General features: G+C 37.1%; 1 protein-coding gene across 1 annotated transcript; it reads right to left on the minus strand.

The window, feature by feature from the left end:
- Positions 1–446: 446 nt before the first annotated feature.
- On the minus strand, positions 447–13643 carry LOC127726221 (uncharacterized). Its single transcript, XM_052233531.1, has 4 exons — positions 13434–13643; positions 4431–4535; positions 2546–2658; positions 447–728 (listed from the first exon to the last, which is right to left on the minus strand). Exons 1-4 carry the CDS (start codon positions 13605–13607, stop codon positions 611–613), a joined length of 510 nt encoding a protein of 169 aa, XP_052089491.1. The 5' UTR covers positions 13608–13643; the 3' UTR covers positions 447–610.
- Positions 13644–21501: the final 7858 nt, after the last annotated feature.

The following is a 21501-nucleotide window of genomic DNA, read 5'->3' on the forward strand; positions in this document are numbered from 1 at the left end:
TGATGATATTTTTAACTCTATTTCCAAAGGTGGACCTTCAATTCACCTCTGAATTCATTTTCAACCTCTAAAACAGGACTGCTAAACGTCCAGCGTCAAATTTAGTTGAAAATTGAGGAAGAGAACATGTTAATATAATATGCATATTAACCCTGCTTTGTACTAGACCTACATGCTGAGCCGGATTTTCAATGTGCTAGCTCACAAGGTGACTGTCTGCAGGAAGACATGTCACCCTACCAAACACACAGTACTGACTCGGAGCGGACCAGCCTATGTTCTTACTCCTTAATGCCGCATGCTTAGCAGAAGCAACAAATATCAATTTTAAAGTCTTTGGTTTGACCAGACCGGGTTTGAAACTATGACCCCCCCTCACTAGAGGCAAACACATACCACAAGACCAATGAGGCGGTATTTTAGGCTGAAGAACTGACAATACAAGATTGACATTTATATAGTTTTACTGACATTAAAGATGTTAAAATTAGCACTATGATCGTAGCTGGGTAGAATGTATATCACAATCCTGCGTGTATACACCAAAACAAATGACAAAAAATAAATTGCTGGAAAACAAGAGAGATAAATGTTACTAGATTCTAGAGAGTCATTCATATACCATGGGTCCCTCCAATAGAGAATAGGTTATGACCTCCTCAGGTTTAAACCACAGATCTATTTCTCTCTTGGCACTTTCTACTGCATCACTGCCGTGGCATATATTTCTGGAAAAAAAAAATTAACATGAAATACAATTGAGTAAATGTTCGTCGATTTATGTGAACCATAATATAAGAGTTCCAACAAAATACATATTTCCTCTAGACTTGTATGCGGAATTTGTTACAACCATGAAATTTTAAAAGTATTCATGAAAATTCATTTTTTCTTAAATCCATGGAGGTCACCATCATAAAGGAATCCATAGCAGCTAAAAATTCCGCTTCTTACATGTCTGTTGTTCATACCGTTAATATGTCAGCTTCTTACATGTCTGTTGTTCATACTGTTAATATGTCAGCTTCTTATATGTCTGTTGTTCATACTGTTAATATGTCAGCTTCTTACATGTCTGTTGTTCATACTGTTAACATGTCAGCTTCTTACATATGTCTGTTGTTCATACTGTTAATATGTCAGCTTCTTACATGTCTGTTGTTCATACTGTTAATATGTCAGCTTCTTACATGTCTGTTGTTCATACTGTTAACATGTCAGCTTCTTACATGTCTGTTGTTATATACTGTTAACATGTCAGCTTCTTACATATGTCTGTTGTTCATACTGTTAATATGTCAGCTTCTTACATGTCTGTTGTTCATACTGTTAACATGTCAGTTTCTTACATGTCTGTTGTTCATACTGTTAATATGTCAGCTTCTTACATGTCTGTTGTTATATACTGTTAACATGTCAGCTTCTTACATATGTCTGTTGTTCATACTGTTAATATGTCAGCTTCTTACATGTCTGTTGTTCATACTGTTAATATGTCAGCTTCTTATATGTCTGTTGTTCATACTGTTAATATGTCAGCTTCTTATATGTCTGTTGTTCATACTGTTAATATGTCAGCTTCTTACATGTCTGTTGTTCATACTGTTAATATGTCAGCTTCTTACATGTCTGTTGTTATATACTGTTAACATGTCAGCTTCTTACATATGTCTGTTGTTCATACTGTTAATATGTCAGCTTCTTACATGTCTGTTGTTCATACTGTTAACATGTCAGTTTCTTACATGTCTGTTGTTCATACTGTTAATATGTCAGCTTCTTACATGTCTGTTGTTATATACTGTTAACTAGTCAGCTTCTTACATATGTCTGTTGTTCATACTGTTAATATGTCAGCTTCTTACATGTCTGTTGTTCATACTGTTAATATGTCAGCTTCTTATATGTCTGTTGTTCATACTGTTAATATGTCAGCTTCTTATATGTCTGTTGTTCATACTGTTAATATGTCAGCTTCTTACATGTCTGTTGTTCATACTGTTAATATGTCAGCTTCTTACATGTCTGTTGTTCATACTGTTAATATGTCAGCTTCTTACATGTCTGTTGTTATATACTGTTAACATGTCAGCTTCTTACATATGTCTGTTGTTCATACTGTTAATATGTCAGCTTCTTATATGTCTGTTGTTCATACTGTTAATATGTCAGCTTCTTATATGTCTGTTGTTCATACTGTTAATATGTCAGCTTCTTACATGTCTGTTGTTCATACTGTTAATATGTCAGCTTCTTACATGTCTGCTGTTCATACTGTTAATATATTGAATGTTGATTGATTGATGATTGCTTTATATCGCATCAGCACAAATAGGTGTTGAATGTTGATTACAAAGAATAAAGTTCGTCTTGTTTTTATTTACAGTATTATTCTGAACTTTTCTTTTTAAAACATTTTTAACAAGCTTCTTATGAATTTATTGGTCCAGAAAAAATTGTTTTTTTAAGTTTTGTATGCGTTCCAACATAGATGATATAAAATTATCATTAAAAATTTACTTTAAATGTTTCCTAAGGGACATACCTTCCAAGATCAATACAATAATCTCCACGAATTGTTCCAGGGTTAGAGGCTAGAGGATTTGTTTCACCCAACATTTTACGTCCAGTTTTCACAACATCTTTGCCTTCAAATACCTGTTGAAATAGGGTAAAGCTGATAATTCAGAAAATAAAAAAACAAAAAGTTTTTGTGCATAATATAATACACATTTCTACTAAAAGATTGCACTTCTATCTGGATTATTGCTTTATTCTTAATCTAATATATATATAAAGTTATAACAAACTAATATAATCATTCATACAAGGCAAACGAACAAAACAAAACACAAAGTCAGGACTCTAAAATACAATTTTTCTCACTTGTAACATTGGGCCAGGAGTGACCAAAACTTACCTGTCTATATAGAATTGCAACTTGTCCAAGATATACTACAACTTTTTAAATTTGGAATAAAAATAAACAGGATAGCCTTTTATCTTGTTTGACATCCTTGCTTCATTCATAATTTATCATTTATTCTACTACCCATGAGGGTCTCGCACGGTCAGTTCATTTCATCATTTGTGGGAGTTGGATATTTAAATCCAAGAAATTCATCTTCCTGACCTGGCAAATATTTACTCTTCAATTCCATTCCGGTCTTTTCTTTACTATGTTTGCCCTATTTAGCCTTACATCTGAGATTTGGCATTCCAAACCATTATTTGTTTATCAAAAATTAATAATTTTCTTCAATAGAATGTAACTTTAAAGATATCCTTTACATGTAACTAGGTTTTCAATATGATGCAATTCGAGTGAGTGAATTCCAATGGCCCATTGTTGGAGAGAAAACTGGACGATTTTCATATTTAACAAAGAACTATTCAAGCCTGATGTACAAGCAAGTCAGATGAACAATCCTTACAAGGTACTTCAAGGCTTAAAATTGTTCAAAAACAACTTTTCCTTAAGTCTAGTAGTCATTATAGCAAGTTGAATATAGTTGATTTATGAAGGAATTTTGTGATTGCAACATTTCAGCAAAGGAAAATAAATCTGACTAAAATCACATCAATCGCAAGCTATCTAGATATAGTTTCATATTCATTCTGATCTGTTTAGGTCTGCATTCAGGTCTGGGTTTCACAACAAATCTTATGACCAACGTTGATGGGTTTAAACAAAAATATTAAAGTATACTGAATTGTTCATGACTTACACTCTATTTTATCGTAATCCTTGTATCACAGAGTTCCAAGAAAATTCTTTTTTTTCCAGACCAAGGACTGATCGGGTGAAACTTTTGCTGGTCCTTCCATTTTGATTGTAAGGTTTCCTCTTTTAAATTTTTCATAAATAACTTGGGTTTTCTATTTTCATAGCAGTCAATCAATTGAGGTCACTTTCTTAAAATTTCAGGCTGTTCCCCATTGAAAAACTAATGGGCCACACAAGTTTATTACATCAACAGGTTCCAAAAATAACGATTTCAGGTGACAATAATTATTAAAAGCTGAATCTGTAATCCTGTGTTTCATGAATTGACCAATACCCAATGTATCACAACGACCTTTTATATTGGTAGAAAAACAGTTGGACAATTGGATCTGACAGCCTAAAATGTCACAGAGTTGATGCATTTTAACCTATACTGCCCATGAACTATAGAGTCTTCATGATTAAACACAATCATTACAGCCAAATACAAATTTCCTGAAGAAGCCTAACTAGCCTTAAAAATATTGTAAATTCTATGAAAGACTAATTTTCGGATTGGTAATTAGTCAAAAAGTTTTTTCGTGAAAGATAAAGTTCTACACATATATCATAAAGAATAAGTATGGGACATTGAAATAATAAAATAATTCTGTAAACCAATCAAAGGCCAAAGAAGACTACAATCTATTTCCTACAAACTTACACAAGCACAAACTGGTCCAGAAGAAGACATGTATTCTACCAAGCCATTGAAGAAAGGTTTGCTGGATAAATCTGCATAGTGCTTCTGCATAAATTCTTTGGATGGCTGAAATTATAAAATATTACAAATCATTTCCATGTACAGGTACAATGTATCATTTACTGATAAGAACAATTAATGCAATTGCCTACCTCTACATCATTAACATGTACATGTTGTAGCTCTGCACTTTGGTAAATCCATTGTTGTGTCTGAGCCTTAGTGAAGTTCTATAAACATTCTTATTTTTACAGAAAGAAAATGTTAATCAATATTCAAATACCTTTTTGTATTTTATGTTTTAATTGAATTAACATATTTTACTGCTTTTTCTTTTGTTTTCATTAATTTGCATCTACTATTATTCTGATTAAATTAATCCTTCATGATCGCTGCACATTATAGAACCCTTAAAATAAGTGTTTGAGAGGTCCCCAATTGCCGCAGTCAGGCAACATTTATGCCATATATCTAGATATGACGATGTCTCTCTTTTGTGCTCTTCCCTCAGTAAGAATGATTCCCTCCTATTACTTGCTATGTAGCACTGCCTAGAAGTGATTTACTCCTTGCACATTTAATGGTATTTACAGCTGTTCAAGAATGAAAACTTGCAGGTTTATAATCAATAATTCAAGTGTCAATCAATTTATGTTGGCCGTTTGTGAAAAAAGACACCCCCAATCCAAAAAAGGGGTAGTCCATAAAAACTGACAAAATCAAACATTCAATTTAAACAACCGACTAATGGAAAACAATGGTCATATTCCTGACTTGGTCATGTTGGTACAGAGACAAGTGTTTGAATTAAACTCTAATAAATCTCTCTTCACTTAAGAGAAATCTAACCTTTTATAGTTGTGATGTTTATCTTATGGACTAAAACATTATTCTGATTAAATTAAAAAAAACAATTTTTGCTCCATCTGAATAAAGGACTGAACAAAGCAATTCAGGTGTTTGTTTATTTTTACACCTTCTGCACAATACTTTAATAGTAAATCTGTTGTCGGACTATAAACAATTAAAGTTCAATTAATTCTCAATGTTATATTAGAAATTTATGAAAATGTAAAGGGAGTTTACATCAATAGATATAAACAATTCACCAAAGTTTCATGAGAATTGCTGACAGCATTTTTGAGATATTGCCCGAAAACTGGAAAATCCCCCCTTTTTAATGAATAAAACCCCATAACTCAGAAATGTAAAATGTAAAATTTATAAAATTCTAAACGGAGCTTACATCAATAGATATAAACAATTCACCAAAGTTTTGTAAGAACTGCTGAAAGCATTTTTGATTTTTAGTCTGAAAACTGGAAAATCCCCCCTTTTTTATGAATAAAACCCATAACTCGGAAACGTAAAATCTAAAATATATAAAAATCGAAAGGGAGCTCACATCAATAGATATAAACAATTCACCACAATTTCTTGCAAGTTGGTGAAAGCATTCTGAGTTATTGTCCGAAAACTGGTAAATCCCCCTTTTTTTAATGAATAAAACCCCATAACCTGATAACTCGGAAACGTAAAATCTAAAATTTATAAAAAACGAAAGGGAGCTCACGTCAATAGATATAAACATTTCACCAAAGTTTTAAGCAAACTTGTTAAAGTGTTTTTGAGTTAATGTCCGACATGTTGACGATGGACGGACGGACAAACGGACAACAGTATACCATAATACATCCCGTAAACGGGCGTATAAAAAAAATCCCCATTAAAATCCAAAAAAGATAATATCTTTCTGAAACACAAATGCATTTAACTTTTATATATCTAGTGGATGCCAGGCCTTAAAACTTTTCCAACTGGGACAGGTAAGTCTGTACTCACAGTAGTTTTTGAGGTGTAAATACAGCCATTTTTGTCCGTTTGTTATGATGAACCTTAAGATAAGTTAACACATCAACAATAATAAACTTTTCAGATAACACAATAATTCGAATCGTGCACTAATCCAAATCAAAAAGAGCACTAAAATATTCAGGGTAAGTGCACCAAATCTAGTTATAACATTAATCATGATTTTCACACATAACATTAACACCAAATTAGCTTTGTAAATACCAATTAACATGAATCATAAATAATTAACATTAGTAAAACAATCATTCAATCACCAAAATGTGTCTTAATCAATCATTTAATCACCAAAAAAAGTATTTCATTTAAAAAATTCATGAGTGTTTATTCATGAAAATATAAATATTTTGATATATACATCTAATGATTAAATGTGTATTTGAACAAAAATAGGGTGCAAACTCGTGGGGTATGAAAGTGTTGTGGGAGCGAACGGACGGACCTGATACCAAGTTTACCGTCTAAATCCTGAACTCTAGTCTACCAGTACCATTCAAATAAAATTTAAGTCAACAGGGTCGTAAATTACATGGAGGCATGTACGCAGTTGCCTCCTATTGCAGGCGGACAAAAAAGGAAAATAACAGAAAAGAAAAAAATTGGTTAAAATCATGCATTATTTACATAGCACTGGTTGTTAGTTTAACCAACAAGGTGATTAATCATAATGGCAGGGTGTGTTCGATATTGAGATCTGGTAAATATCGCTGAACGGTACCCAACTCCTTTGCACACGTAAAATATTCCCACCAATTTTGTAGCACAGGATTTACCTGTGGAGCATTCTCTGGCATATTACGAATCCTGCTGTCTCGCCATTCCAGTCCGAGAAACAATATGCGAGGTTGAAACTGGTCCTGATTTTGGGCTACATTAAATGGTAAACATAGATTCGTCATAATTTGTGCATAGACTAACCAGTTGTTAATAATGAAAGTATAGCTGTGAAATTTATGTCAAGAGCCGAGGTTCCATGACACATTATCAGAGCTCCAGATAAGCTGCGTATTTGCGTGATCACGCAATACAAATAATTAAAAACCCAATGCAATTGCCCATTGCAGGGTTCAAAAACCCAATTCATTCAAAGGAAAACCCAATTATATGCCAAAACCATGAGTTCTTAACGCTTTTATTTGCTATAGTTTGCGTTATTTACCCTTATCTGATTACAGTCGTCGCGTAAATCTATTTTTATAATATTTATAATTGGAAATGTCCTTTCGTTCTAAAAATAGAGCCCTGCATCAAGTAGCCGAAATGGCTCCCTGTTGGAATTTTCCGTTGCTCAAAAGGTACACGTGTTTATGAAAACATTTCGATCTTCTCGGCGTTTATCCAATTAGCGTTTGTCTTGTTGTCATATTTTTTTCGAATTGCTCGGGATTTATCATAACATACAATGAATTACTAGGAGGACTAGGACTAAATATAGGACTTGAGTACTGTGGAAGCCTGCTCTGTGCTGACGATATAGTATTGATGACCACTGATGAAACAGAAATCCAGGCTATGTTGGATATTGCCTGCAAATACTCCTGTCAACATCGATACAATATTCATCCACAAAAGAGTACACTCATCAAAACAGAAAGGACCAAAACAAACCACCAACATCATATTATTACGCTTGGAGAAAGTCCAATACAACAGGAACAACAGACAACTCATTTAGGAATTATAAGATATATCAAGCCTATGTCATACCCAGACTACTGTATGGATTGGAAATCCTACCTCTTAATTCAACCCAAATGACAGAGTTAAAACAATTCCATCTAAAAACCCTGAGATGCTTCCAATCACTACCTATAAGAACAGCTACAGCAGCAGTTTATATGTTAATAGGAGCATTACCAATAGAAGCAGAGATGCACAAAAGGCAGCTAAGCCTCTTAATTCAATACTGACATCAGAAAATACAAAATTGAAAAATCTTATTGAAAGACAGATGACAGTAAATGCAGGAAACTCAGATAGCTTTTTCTCAAGAATACAAGAGATCTTAAAATATTATAATTTACCAACTGTTTCAGAATTTAAAGATCAATTGCCATCTAAAATGCAATGGAAAAAGGACATTAACAGAACTATTGCCAATAAATGGTCAACCATCTTGCAAGAAGAAATGAAAGAAAAATCGACACTGAAACGATGCAACACTCAAATGCTGAAAATCCATGAAACCCATCCGGTGTGGAAAACCTTACCACCTTTAACATTTGAAGTTAAAAAGGCAAACATTAAAGCTAGGCTTCTGACAGGAACGTATCTACTACAAGAACATGTTCAGAGATTTACCGGAAACACTGAAGAACAAAAATGTCAGTTATGTCAAATCAAAAAGGAAGATATAGTGCATTTCATACTAAGATGCCCAGCGTTAAATGAAAAAAGACAAAAGGTCTTACCAGAACTAAAACAGCAGATAGTGAATTCCATTGGCCAGAATAAGTGGCATGAACATTTCATGGGAAATAAAGAGCTTTTAGTGCAAACAATCATAGACTGTACACAATTGGAAATGAATATTCTTAATATCAACCAAGAAAGTGCAATAGAAATAGAAAAGATAAGCAGAAAACTATGTTATCATCTCCACGTTACAAGAACATTACTTCATCAACGATTAGTTGTAACAGGACAGAATGTGGCAAAGGACCCTGGGTGCAAGTAATCAAACATCATATAAGGGGGTTAAATTGGCCTAGAAAACAAAATACTAAACATTTAAGACAAATAATTTAGACAATGGATTAAAAATAAAATGCTCCGCAGGGCGCAGCTTGATACGACCGCAGAGGTCGAACCCTGAACAGTTGGGGCAAGTATGGACACAACATTCAAGCTTGATACAGCTCTGAATTTGGATTGTGATTAAATATTTGACACAGCATAGGTTTCTGACACAGAATGAATGTGGTCTAAGAACTTAAAAATTTTAAATTGGACATTCACCTATTATGGTCCAATATCCAAAATCTAAATACATGGTTAGATTCAGCATATCAAAGAACCCCAAGAATTCAATTTTTGATGAAATCAAACAAAGTTTCATTTTGGACCCTTTTGACCTCAATGTGGACAAAGTTGATAACGGGGCCCAAAAATCTAAATACATGGTTAGATTCAGCATATCAAAGAACCCCATATATTCAATTTTTGTTGAAATCAAACAAAGTTTAATTTTGGACCCCGATTTGGACCAACTTGAAATCTGGGCCCATAATCAAAAATCTAGATACATGTTTAGATTCAGCATATCAAAGAACACTAAAAATTCAATTTTTGTTAAAATCAAACTAAGTTTAATTTTGGACCCTTTGGACCTTAATGTAGACCAATTTGAAAACGGAACCAAAAATTAAGAATCTAAATACATGGTTAGATTCGGCAAATCAAAGAACCCCAATAATTCAATTTTTGATGAAATCAAACAAAGTTAAATTTTGGACCGTTTGGACCTCAATGTGGACCAAATTAAAAACAGGGCCCAAAATCCAAAAACTTAATACACGGTTATATTCAGCATATTAAAGAACCCCAAGAATTCAAGAATAAAACCCCATTGAAATTGATCAAGAAATAAGCAATTTATAAGAAGTATCTTCTTTTGCACAATACTGTGCAATTGAATATTTCTTGCTATTGCGCAATACTGTACAATTGACAATTTCTTGCTATTGCGCAATATTGTGCTATTGGATATTTCTTGCTATTGCGCAATACTGTGCAATTGAAGATTTCTTGCTATTGCGCAATACTGTGCAATTGAAGATTTCTTGCTATTGTGCAATACTGTGCAATTGAAAATTTCTTGCTATTGCACAATACTTATTATATAAAAATTTACACATCCTGTTTGGTGTGTATCTCCTACCATATCATTATTATTTGCTTTTAAATATAAATCAGAAATAACCAACTTAAAATGGAAAATTTTAAAAGAAAAAAAAAAAAATCCCCCCCCAAATTTTTTGAACCCCCTTATGATTCATCACCCCAAAACTCAATCCCAGCCTTCCCTTTGTGGTATGGTACCTTGCAGTACAATTTCAGAGAGATCCATACACTTGAACACAAGTAATTGTCTTGAAACTAGAAAAATGCTTATTTTTGGCCCCTTTTTGGCCCCCAATTCCTAAACGTTTCAGGCAATTACCCCCGAACTCAATTCCAGCTTTCCCTTTGTGATATGAAACCTTGTAGTACAATTTCAGAAATATCCAAACACTTACACACAAGTTATTGTCATGAAACTAGAAAAATGCTGGTTTTTTTGCCCCTTTTTTGGCCCCTAATTCCTAAAATTTTGAGGCAATTACCCCCAAAATCAATTACAGCCTTCCCTTTGTGATATGGAACCTTGTGGTACAATGTCAGAGAGATCCATACACTTACACACAACTTATTGTCTGAAAGTTACAAAAATGCTTGTTTTTGGCCCCTTTTTGGCCCCTAATTCCTTAACTGTTGGTACCATAACCCCCAAAATCAATCCCAACCTTCCTTTCGTGGTATTGAACCTTATGGTAAAATTTCATGGAGATCCATTCACTTAAACTAAAGTTAGAGTGCGAAAACCAATGTGTCTTCGGACGACGACGACGACGCCAACGTCATACCAATATACGACCAAAAAATTTTAATTTTTGCGGTCGTATAAAAACTCTGAGTCCAAGTCTAGTAGTGTTAACTTTGACCATAAAATGGATATTCATCAACACTTAAATATAATCCAACTTAAGGATTTAAATCTAAGACAAATAACTTATTTTAGAAGTTTTAACTATTCACTTTATTTTTATCAATGTTAAATAAAATTGATAATGTATTAGTCATTGTTTCCCCTCAATCATACAAAATCAAAAACAAATAAGATATTTTAGATTTTGTAAGTTTTATTTACTCCTCAACCTTTTAGCATATTTGAATGGATAAACAAACTGTATTTTTTAAGTCTTAAACTTCTATCCCATAAGGAATAAGGAGATCAAACTGAAAATCTGTGTATATTTTAAATAGGCACTATGTAAATGATTCACTCTAACAGGTGTAAATAGATTATGGCGTGTTGTCTTATTTTTACATTTAGGTGTATATCCTTTCTATTTTTAAGACATTTTAAACATTAAAATACTTATGCCAGATTGTATATAGACTCTTTTATTATTTTACCTTTTAATTATACCAGTAAAAGTAAGGGCTTTTAATACCGTGTGACACGGGTGCTACGATATCGGAGGAATCTACTTAGAGAAGAAGAATTAAAACGAAAGTAAATATCCGATAAAAATATTGAATAGAAGCATGTTTTCAGCTTCTTTTTGATACTTTAGGGAAAGTTATTATGATGATAACAAGACCCGTTTGCGTACCTTAACGAGAACATTGCTAGAACGATAAACACGGGGTTTTGTCAAGAACGAAATCAGTTGGAAAAAGTGAAAGGCCAAATCAATTATGACATGATATATGTAGTTGGAAAGCATCAGAAACCAAAAGTTCTAATCAGCTGGGACAACTTAACCCAGATTTATGTAAATTAAATTAAACAAAAACATTCAAGTATAATTTTAGTTTATATATTATTTTTTTCATTTTAGTTGATAGAGTGAATACACATATCCGTTTTTTACGTCAATGCATCTTGACACTTTCTTTGTTTTGGTCTTATTGTTCTGTATGCTTATGATAGTTGTCTTATTGGCAAGTGCAGTTTAACATTGTCATTTATTTATTTGATGTTGCAGAATTATTTGTAAATTTAACTCTGTAAATTTAAGTTGAATGTGGTCTCCGTCATTAAACCTGGTCAAGGTTTTGGGGCATATCTTAAATCTGGGAACTACTTATAATTTTTATTAAAAAGTAGATCTGGCAAATAGGTGAAAGGACTGGCAAAACTGCCTTACAGCACCTAAATTTCACATACATTACATAAAAATCTAAACACTTAGCCACGCCTACCCCAACTAAACTGTAGGGTGATCATATGGGATCTAGGAAGGTAATTAGTAACTGTCCAACTAGTGACACCAGCTGCAGTTTATATAAGTTGTGAGAAAATACAAAACTGGCAGAACGTTTAAAATCGGACACAAATTAAACGTACAATTGCTCGTCAGTGAATAAACCAAATAAAACAGCTAGCATATATACAAAGAAAGAAACACATTTAAGATGGAAAAACATCTGCATGGGGTTGATATAATGTAATTATAACATGCCTAAACATTCAATATTGTGTTGATGAAAAAACCCAATACATTAAGGAGCTTGGTGGTGAAAAAACCCAATTTGATATTTGCTTGAGGGGTGAATTGGAATTGATAATGCAATTTAAAAACTTTATCACCCAATTACATAAAAAAATGGTGGGTAAAAACCCCAATTTGTGAATTCTTATCTGGAGCTCTGCATTATTATATGATTATAATAACCGGTCCTGATCAGTGTCGAGTAATTTTTTCTCTATTCTGGACATTTCCGAAAGACAGCCAGTACGTTGTCTCTTGTATTTGAAGTCCATCCGTTAATCCTGTCATTATAAATATTTCAAATCCTGATGAACAGGCACAATTTCCGCAAACCGATATTTAAAATAAACTCCCACCCAAACAAACTATGCATTTTCATTTTAAGGTTTAAAAATTGTGTCTCTGAAACGAAGTCAAAATAGCTCGATTGGGACAGCCAAAAAAGCAGGATAAACCACAAAAAAATGCTCAACTTCAGGGGGCCTTTCATTTTAAATTCGCAAATTGTTTCAATAAACTGATAAAACTAAGTAAATAGTGCATACAGGGAAAATGCCTGAATAAATATCATTTCTGCATAAAATGGGTAAAAAAAAAAATTCGCCTTGCTACGCTCGGCACTTGATACTCAACTGCCTCCTCTTACAGAGGAGATAATTTACGGCCCTGGTCAAGGAAATATTTCCACATGTCATCCCCACGGAATAAACTGTAATAGGTTAGTGTGGTCATGTAGTCTGGGGGCTGACATGGAACTCACCTCTTTTAATAATTTTATTTTTAACTTTTCTAATAATTAATGTATTTGACATTCGCGGACAAAATATTTCACCTGAACTAATTTACATGCAACCAGTTTATAGCCTCTATTGTTAAATCTTTTGATGATTTCGCCAGTTAACCCTCTTTGGACACCATCAGGTTTAACCATGATGAAAGATCTTTCGTTGTTGGCTGCCATTTCTGATGAAAATTGTGAGAAAATGGCTAAAAGGGTAGCAACCATGTGGCAGAAAAGTGAAAAAGGAAGTAGATCAAATTTCGCCGGTATCACGTGTTTTCGGTCATTGACAACAGATGGCGTTCTAAGCAAGTATAGTCTGTACCACGTTTTTAAATAATGTATAGTCTATTGCAAATTTGTTGGGAGATTTCATGGAGGTCCGCGTTGGGAAGGGTGTTTTCTGTGAGGCCCGCGTCCATTGACCGTACTGCAATATTATTAAAGTATTATCAGTAAACTTTGTTTATATAACAATAATAAGCATGCTTAACCGATTGCTTCATTGTTAAAATGTGATTTAATTGGTTCACTGAAATATTGTTTATCTTGATAAACTGCATGATGTAGTCTAGTCAGACATAGGCGCCAGAAAATATCTTATAGCTTGCAAACATTAGTGTAAGTTACGTTGAGAAGGGAAACACACTTCTTAAGTTAATCTCAGTCATCAGTGGTTATTTTTTATGTTCTGTAGTCAGAATTAAACATCTTGGTAAATTTATCCAGTTGATATATCCGTATCAAAACTTCAAAGGATCACAGGGAACTTTGGACCAGTATTCCCCTTTTCATTACAGATATTTTCAATTAAATCCTTAAGAAGAGACAGTCCAGTAAAGGAAACTAGCTTGTCAACTTGAAAAAAAAATCAACTAATATACCAGGTTTATAATTTTGTTGCAGATCCACGAGGGGGGTGTCCAGGGGTTGGAACCCCCCTTTTTTGACGACCAATGCTTTGAATGGGGACATATGGCTGGAACCCCCCTTTGTCCTGGGTTGGAGCCCCCTTTTAAAAATAGCTGGATCCGCCCCTGGTACGCAATACACGCGTTAGTCTTCAAAATTTTACATAGTTCTATGGTAAAGCTCAAAACAATTGAAATACAGCCATTTTCTTTAGTTAATCTGCAATTAGAACATCCGACCATATTTTTGCCCCTATACAATTTATAATTGATAAATCTGAAGATTGAAACCAATGATTTGTATAATAAGAATGTTACTATAAAAATCCTCGTTAAAACAGAAAAGTTATGCGACATTTCTCAATTCTATAGCAACATTAGTCCTTCTAAATTATATGTAATTTTTTCCATGTACCCTAACACATCTTGTGAAATTAATAAAGGGACTTAATTAACTAGGCCAAAGTTTCCATCTAGTTCTGGTGTGAAACAGGGAGACGTTCGTATTATGTTGCTTTTTAATATGTTCATTAATGATTGAATTAAAGATCTTCAATTTGAAAATTCTTTTCCAATAGAATTTGGTAATGTTGAAGTTATTATTTTAATGTATGCGAACGACATTATCATGATTGGTCGGACAATTGTGAAGGACTCCAACAATTACTTTGATAAGAAGGTGGAACATATACCAAATTGATGCTCAAACTTAAAAGTCGAAAACAAACTGACAACTCCGCGACAAAAATAAAAAAAACAACAATCTACAAAACACAACATAGGAAACTAAAGACTGAGCAACACGAACCCAAACAAATGGGGTGATCCCATGCGCCCTGGAAGGGTTAGCTGATCCTGCTCCAGATAGTGGTAAATTAACACGAACCCAAACAAATGGGGTGATCCAATGCGCCCTGGAAGAGTTAGCTGATCCTGCTCTAGAAAGTGGTAAATTAACACGAACTTAAACAAATGGGGTGAACCCATGCGTCCTGGAAGAGTTAACTGATCCTGCTCCAGATAGTGGAAAATTAACACGAACCCAAACAAATGGGGTGATCCCATGCGCCCTGGAAGAGTTAACTGATCCTGCTCCAGATAGTGGTCAAACAAATGGGGTGATCCAATGCGCCCTGGAAGAGTTAACTGACCCTGCTCCAGATAGTGGTTTTTTTAACACGAACCCAAAAAAATTGGGTGATCCCATGCGCCCTGGAAGGGTAAACTGATCCTGCCCCAGATAGTGATAAATTAACACGAACCAAAACAAATTGGGTGATCCCATGCGCCCTGGAAGGGTAAACTGATCCTGTCCCAGATAGTAATAAATTAACACGAACCCAAACAAATGGGGTGATCCCATGCGCCCTGGAAGAGTTAGCTGATCCTGATTCAGATAGTGGTAAATTAACACGAACCCAAACAAATGGGAGTGATCCTATGCGCCCTGGAAGGGTAAACTGATCCTGCTCCAGATAGTGATAAATTAACACGAACCCAAACAAATGGGGGTGATCCCATGCGCCCTGGAAGGGTAAACTGATCCTGCCCCAGATAGTGATAAATTAACACGAACCCAAACAAATGGGGTGATCCTATGCGCCCTGGAAGGGTAAACTGATCCTGCCCCAGATAGTGATAAATTAACACGAACCCAAACAAATGGGGGTGATACCATGCGCCCTGGAAGGGTAAACTGATCCTGCCCCAGATAGTGATAAATTATCACGAACCCAAACAAATTGGGTGATCCCATGCGCCCTGGAAGGGTAAACTGATCCTGCCCCAGATAGTGATAAATTAACACGAACCAAAACAAATTGGGTGATCCCATGCGCCCTGGAAGGGTAAACTGATCCTGTCCCAGATAGTAATAAATTAACACGAACCCAAACAAATGGGGTGATCCCATGCGCCCTGGAAGAGTTAGCTGATCCTGATTCAGATAGTGGTAAATTAACACGAACCCAAACAAATGGGAGTGATCCTATGCGCCCTGGAAGGGTAAACTGATCCTGCTCCAGATAGTGATAAATTAACACGAACCCAAACAAATGGGGGTGATCCCATGCGCCCTGGAAGGGTAAACTGATCCTGCCCCAGATAGTGATAAATTAACACGAACCCAAACAAATGGGGTGATCCTATGCGCCCTGGAAGGGTAAACTGATCCTGCCCCAGATAGTGATAAATTAACACGAACCCAAACAAATGGGGGTGATCCCATGCGCCCTGGAAGGGTAAACTGATCCTGCCCCAGATAGTGATAAATTATCACGAACCCAAACAAATTGGGTGATCCCATGCGCCCTGGAAGGGTAAACTGATCCTGCCCCAGATAGTGATAAATTAACACGAACCAAAACAAATTGGGTGATCCCATGCGCCCTGGAAGGGTTAGCTGCTCCTGCTCCAGATAGTGGTAATTTAACACGAACCCAAACAAATGGGGTGATCCAATGCGCCCTGGAAGAGTTGGCTGATCCTGCTCTAGAAAGTGGTAAATTAACACGAACTTAAACAAATGGGGTGAACCCATGCGTCCTTGAAGAGTTAACTGATCCTGCTCCAGATAGTGGAAAATTAACACGAACCCAAACAAATGGGGTGATCCCATGCGCCCTGGAAGAGTTAACTGATCCTGCCCCAGATAGTGATAAATTAACACGAACCCAAACAAATGGGGGTGATCCCATGCGCCCTGGAGGAGTTAGCTGATCCTGTCCCAGATAGTGATAAATTAACACGAACCCAAACAAATGGGGTGATCTTATGCGCCCTGGAAGGGTAAACTGATCCTGTCCCAGATAGTGATAAATTAACACGAACCCAAACAAATGGGGTGATCCTATGCGCCCTGGAAGGGTAAACTGATCCTGCCCCAGATAGTGATAAATTAACACGAACCCAAACAAATGGGGTGATCCCATGCGCCCTGGAAGAGTAAACTGATCCTTCTCTAGATAGTAGTAAATTAACACGAACCCAAACAAATGGGGGTGATCCTATGCGCCCTGGAAGGGTAAACTGATCCTGCCCCAGATAGTGATAAATTAACACGAACCCAAACAAATGGGGGTGATCCCATGCGCCCTGGAAGGGTAAACTGATCCTGCCCCAGATAGTGATAAATTAACACGAACCCAAACAAATGGGGGTGATCCCATGCGCCCTGGAAGGGTAAACTGATCCTGCCCCAGATAGTGATAAATTAACACGAAACCAAACAAATGGGGTGATCCTATGCGCCCTGGAAGGGTAAACTGATCCTGCCCCAGATAGTGATAAATTAACACGAACCCAAACAAATGGGGGTGATCCCATGCGCCCTGGAAGGGTAAACTGATCCTGCCCCAGATGGTGATAAATTATCACGAACCCAAACAAATTGGGTGATCCCATGCGCCCTGGAAGGGTAATTAACTGATCTTGCCCCAGATAGTGATAAATTTACACGAACCAAAACAAATTGGGTGATCCCATGCGCCCTGGAAGGGTAAACTGATCCTGTCCCAGATAGTGATAAATTAACACGAACCCAAACAAATGGGGTGATCCCATGCGCCCTGGAAGAGTTAGCTGATCCTGATTCAGATAGTGGTAAATTAACACGAACCCAAACAAATGGGAGTGATCCTATGCGCCCTGGAAGGGTAAACTGATCCTGTCCCAGATAGTGATAAATTAATACGAACCCAAACAAATGGGGTGATCCTATGCGCCCTGGAAGGGTAAACCAATCCTGCTCCAAATAGTGATAAATTAACACGAACCCAAACAAATGGGGGTGATCCTATGCGCTCTGGAAGGGTAAACTGATCCTGCTCCAGATAGTGATAAATTAACACGAACCCAAACAAATGGGGTGATCCCATGCGCCCTGGAAGGGTAAACTGATCCTGTCCCAGATAGTGATAAATTAACACGAACCCAAACAAATGGGGTGATCCTATGCGCCCTGGAAGGGTAAACTGATCCTGCCCCAGATAGTGATAAATTAACACGAACCCAAACAAATGGGGTGACCCTATGCGCCCTAGAAGGGTAAACTGATCCTCCCCCAGATAGTGATAAATTAACACGAACCCAAACAAATGGGGTGATCGCATGCGCCCTGGAAGAGTAAACTGATCCTGTCCCAGATAGTGATAAATTAACACGAACCCAAACAAATGGGGTGATCCCATGCGCCCTGGAAGAGTAAACTGATCCTGTCCCAGATAGTGATAAATTAACACGAACCCAAACAAATGGGGGTGATCCTATGCGCCCTGGAAGGGTAAACTGATCCTGCTCCAGATAGTGATAAATTAACACGAACCCAAACAAATGGGGTGACCCCATGCGCCCTGGAAGGGTAAACTGATCTTGCCCCAGATAGTGATAAATTAACACGAACCCAAACAAATGGGGGTGATCCCATGCGCCCTGGAGGAGTTAGCTGATCCTGTCCCAGATAGTGATAAATTAACACGAACCCAAACAAATGGGGTGATCCTATGCGCCCTGGAAGAGTAAACTGATCCTTCTCTAGATAGTAGTAAATTAACACGAACCCAAACAAATGGGGGTGATCCCATGCGCCCTGGAAGAGTAAACTGATTCTTCTCTAGATAGTAGTAAATTAACACGAACCCAAACAAATGGGGTGATCCTATGCGCCCTGGAAGAGTAAACTGATCCTGTCCCAGATAGTGATAAATTAACACGAACCCAAACAAATGGGGTGATCCCATGCGCCCTGGAAGAGTAAACTGATCCTTCTCTAGATAGTAGTAAATTAACACGAACCCAAACAAATGGGGGTGATCCTATGCGCCCTGGAAGGGTAAACTGATCCTGCCCCAGATAGTGATAAATTAACACGAACCCAAACAAATGGGGTGATCCTATGCGCCCTGGAAGGGTAAACTGATCCTGCCCCAGATAGTGATAAATTAACACGAACCCAAACAAATGGGGGTGATCCCATGCGCCCTGGAAGGGTAAACTGATCCTGCCCAAGATAGTGATAAATTAACACGAACCCAAACAAATGGGGGTGATCCCATGCGCCCTGGAAGGGTAAACTGATCCTGCTCCAGATAGTGATAAATTAACACGAAACCAAACAAATGGGGTGATCCTATGCGCCCTGGAAGGGTAAACTGATCCTGCCCCAGATAGTGATAAATTAACACGAACCCAAACAAATGGGGGTGATCCCATGCGCCCTGGAAGGGTAAACTGATCCTGCCCCAGATAGTGATAAATTATCACGAACCCAAACAAATTGGGTGATCCCATGCGCCCTGGAAGGGTAATTAACTGATCCTGCCCCAGATAGTGATAAATTAACACGAACCCAAACAAATGGGGGTGATCCCATGCGCCCTGGAAGGGTAAACTGATCCTGCTCCAGATAGTGATAAATTAACACGAACCCAAACAAATGGGGTGATCCCATGCGCCCTGGAAGAGTTAGCTGATCCTGATTCAGATAGTGGTAAATTAACACGAACCCAAACAAATGGGAGTGATCCTATGCGCCCTGGAAGGGTAAACTGATCCTGTCCCAGATAGTGATAAATTAATACGAACCCAAACAAATGGGGTGATCCTATGCGCCCTGGAAGGGTAAACCAATCCTGCTCCAAATAGTGATAAATTAACACGAACCCAAACAAATGGGGGTGATCCTATGCGCTCTGGAAGGGTAAACTGATCCTGCTCCAGATAGTGATAAATTAACACGAACCCAAACAAATGGGGTGATCCCATGCGCCCTGGAAGGGTAAACTGATCCTGTCCCAGATAGTGATAAATTAACACGAACCCAAACAAATGGGGTGATCCTATGCGCCCTGGAAGGGTAAACTGATCCTGCCCCAGATAGTGATAAATTAACACGAACCCAAACAAATGGGGTGATCCTATGCGCCCTAGAAGGGTAAACTGATCCTGCCCCAGATAGTGATAAATTAACACGAACCCAAACAAATGGGGTGATCCCATGCGCCCTGGAAGAGTAAACTGATCCTGTCCCAGATAGTGATAAATTAACACGAACCCAAACAAATGGGGTGATCCCATGCGCCCTGGAAGAGTAAACTGATCCTGTCCCAGATAGTAATAAATTAACACGAACCCAAACAAATGGGGGTGATCCTATGCGCCCTGGAAGGGTAAACTGATCCTGCTCCAGATAGTGATAAATTAACACGAACCCAAACAAATGGGGTGATCCCATGCGCCCTGGAAGGGTAAACTGATCTTGCCCCAGATAGTGATAAATTAACACGAACCCAAACAAATGGGGGTGATCCCATGCGCCCTGGAGGAGTTAGCTGATCCTGTGCCAGATAGTGATAAATTAACACGAACCCAAACAAATGGGGTGATCTTATGCGCCCTGGAAGGGTAAACTGATCCTGTCCCAGATAGTGATAAATTAACACGAACCCAAACAAATGGGGTGATCCTATGCGCCCTGGAAGGGTAAACTGATCCTGCCCCAGATAGTGATAAATTAACACGAACCCAAACAAATGGGGGTGATCCTATGCGCCCTGGAAGGGTAAACTGATCCTGCTCCAGATAGTGATAAATTAACACGAACCCAAACAAATGGGGTGATCCCATGCGCCCTGGAAGGGTAAACTGATCCTGCCCCAGATAGTGATAAATTGAATGATGTTTGTGCTTCGTGAATTTGAAGTAAATGGAGATAAATCAAAAGTGGTGATTGTTTTCAACTATTACAATAGAAAATCCTGTTATTGAAATTGTTGATAGATATTGTTATATTGATGTATAAGAGAGAGCCGAGAGGTACCAAAGGGACATTCAAACTCAGAAGTCAAAATAAACTGATAACGCCATGGCAAAAAAAAGGCCCAAAAGACAATCAATTTTTGATTCAGATTTCAGCAGTAAAAACCGTCGTGTTGCAAAGGTCAAGTGAAGAATCGGTCTATTAATGGGAAACGGAATAATTCCGTGTTCTTCTGTTCGTGACGAACATAAGAGTTCAGATGTGTTTTTGAGATGGCTATAACTACAACTGCAGCGTATAAAAGTGTTATGGACGCCATCATGATTCGGTTTTCCGTTAAAGAATATCTTTGTCACAGATCACTAATGATATGCTCCAATTATCGTAACCACAACCCGTCCTTTTTCATTGTGTCATCAACGAAAGCGGCTTTTTAGCGAATCTTTACTTGACC

Source organism: Mytilus californianus, unplaced genomic scaffold (genome assembly GCF_021869535.1).
Source record: "Mytilus californianus isolate M0D057914Y unplaced genomic scaffold, xbMytCali1.0.p SCAF_17, whole genome shotgun sequence".
In the NCBI taxonomy this organism is placed as follows: Eukaryota; Metazoa; Mollusca; class Bivalvia; order Mytilida; family Mytilidae; genus Mytilus; species Mytilus californianus.

Excerpts from the sequence above, each read along its gene's own strand:
- LOC127726221 (XM_052233531.1), bottom strand. The coding sequence starts at position 13,607 with ATGGTTGCTACCCTTTTAGCCATTTTCTCACAATTTTCATCAGAAATG. Across the intron at positions 4,536-13,433 it reads TTGCATGTAAATTAGTTCAG|CCATCCAAAGAATTTATGCA; the intron begins GTGAAATATTTT and ends TTATAATTTCAG. Across the intron at positions 2,659-4,430 it reads CTGGACCAGTTTGTGCTTGT|GTATTTGAAGGCAAAGATGT; the intron begins GTAAGTTTGTAG and ends CTATTTCAACAG.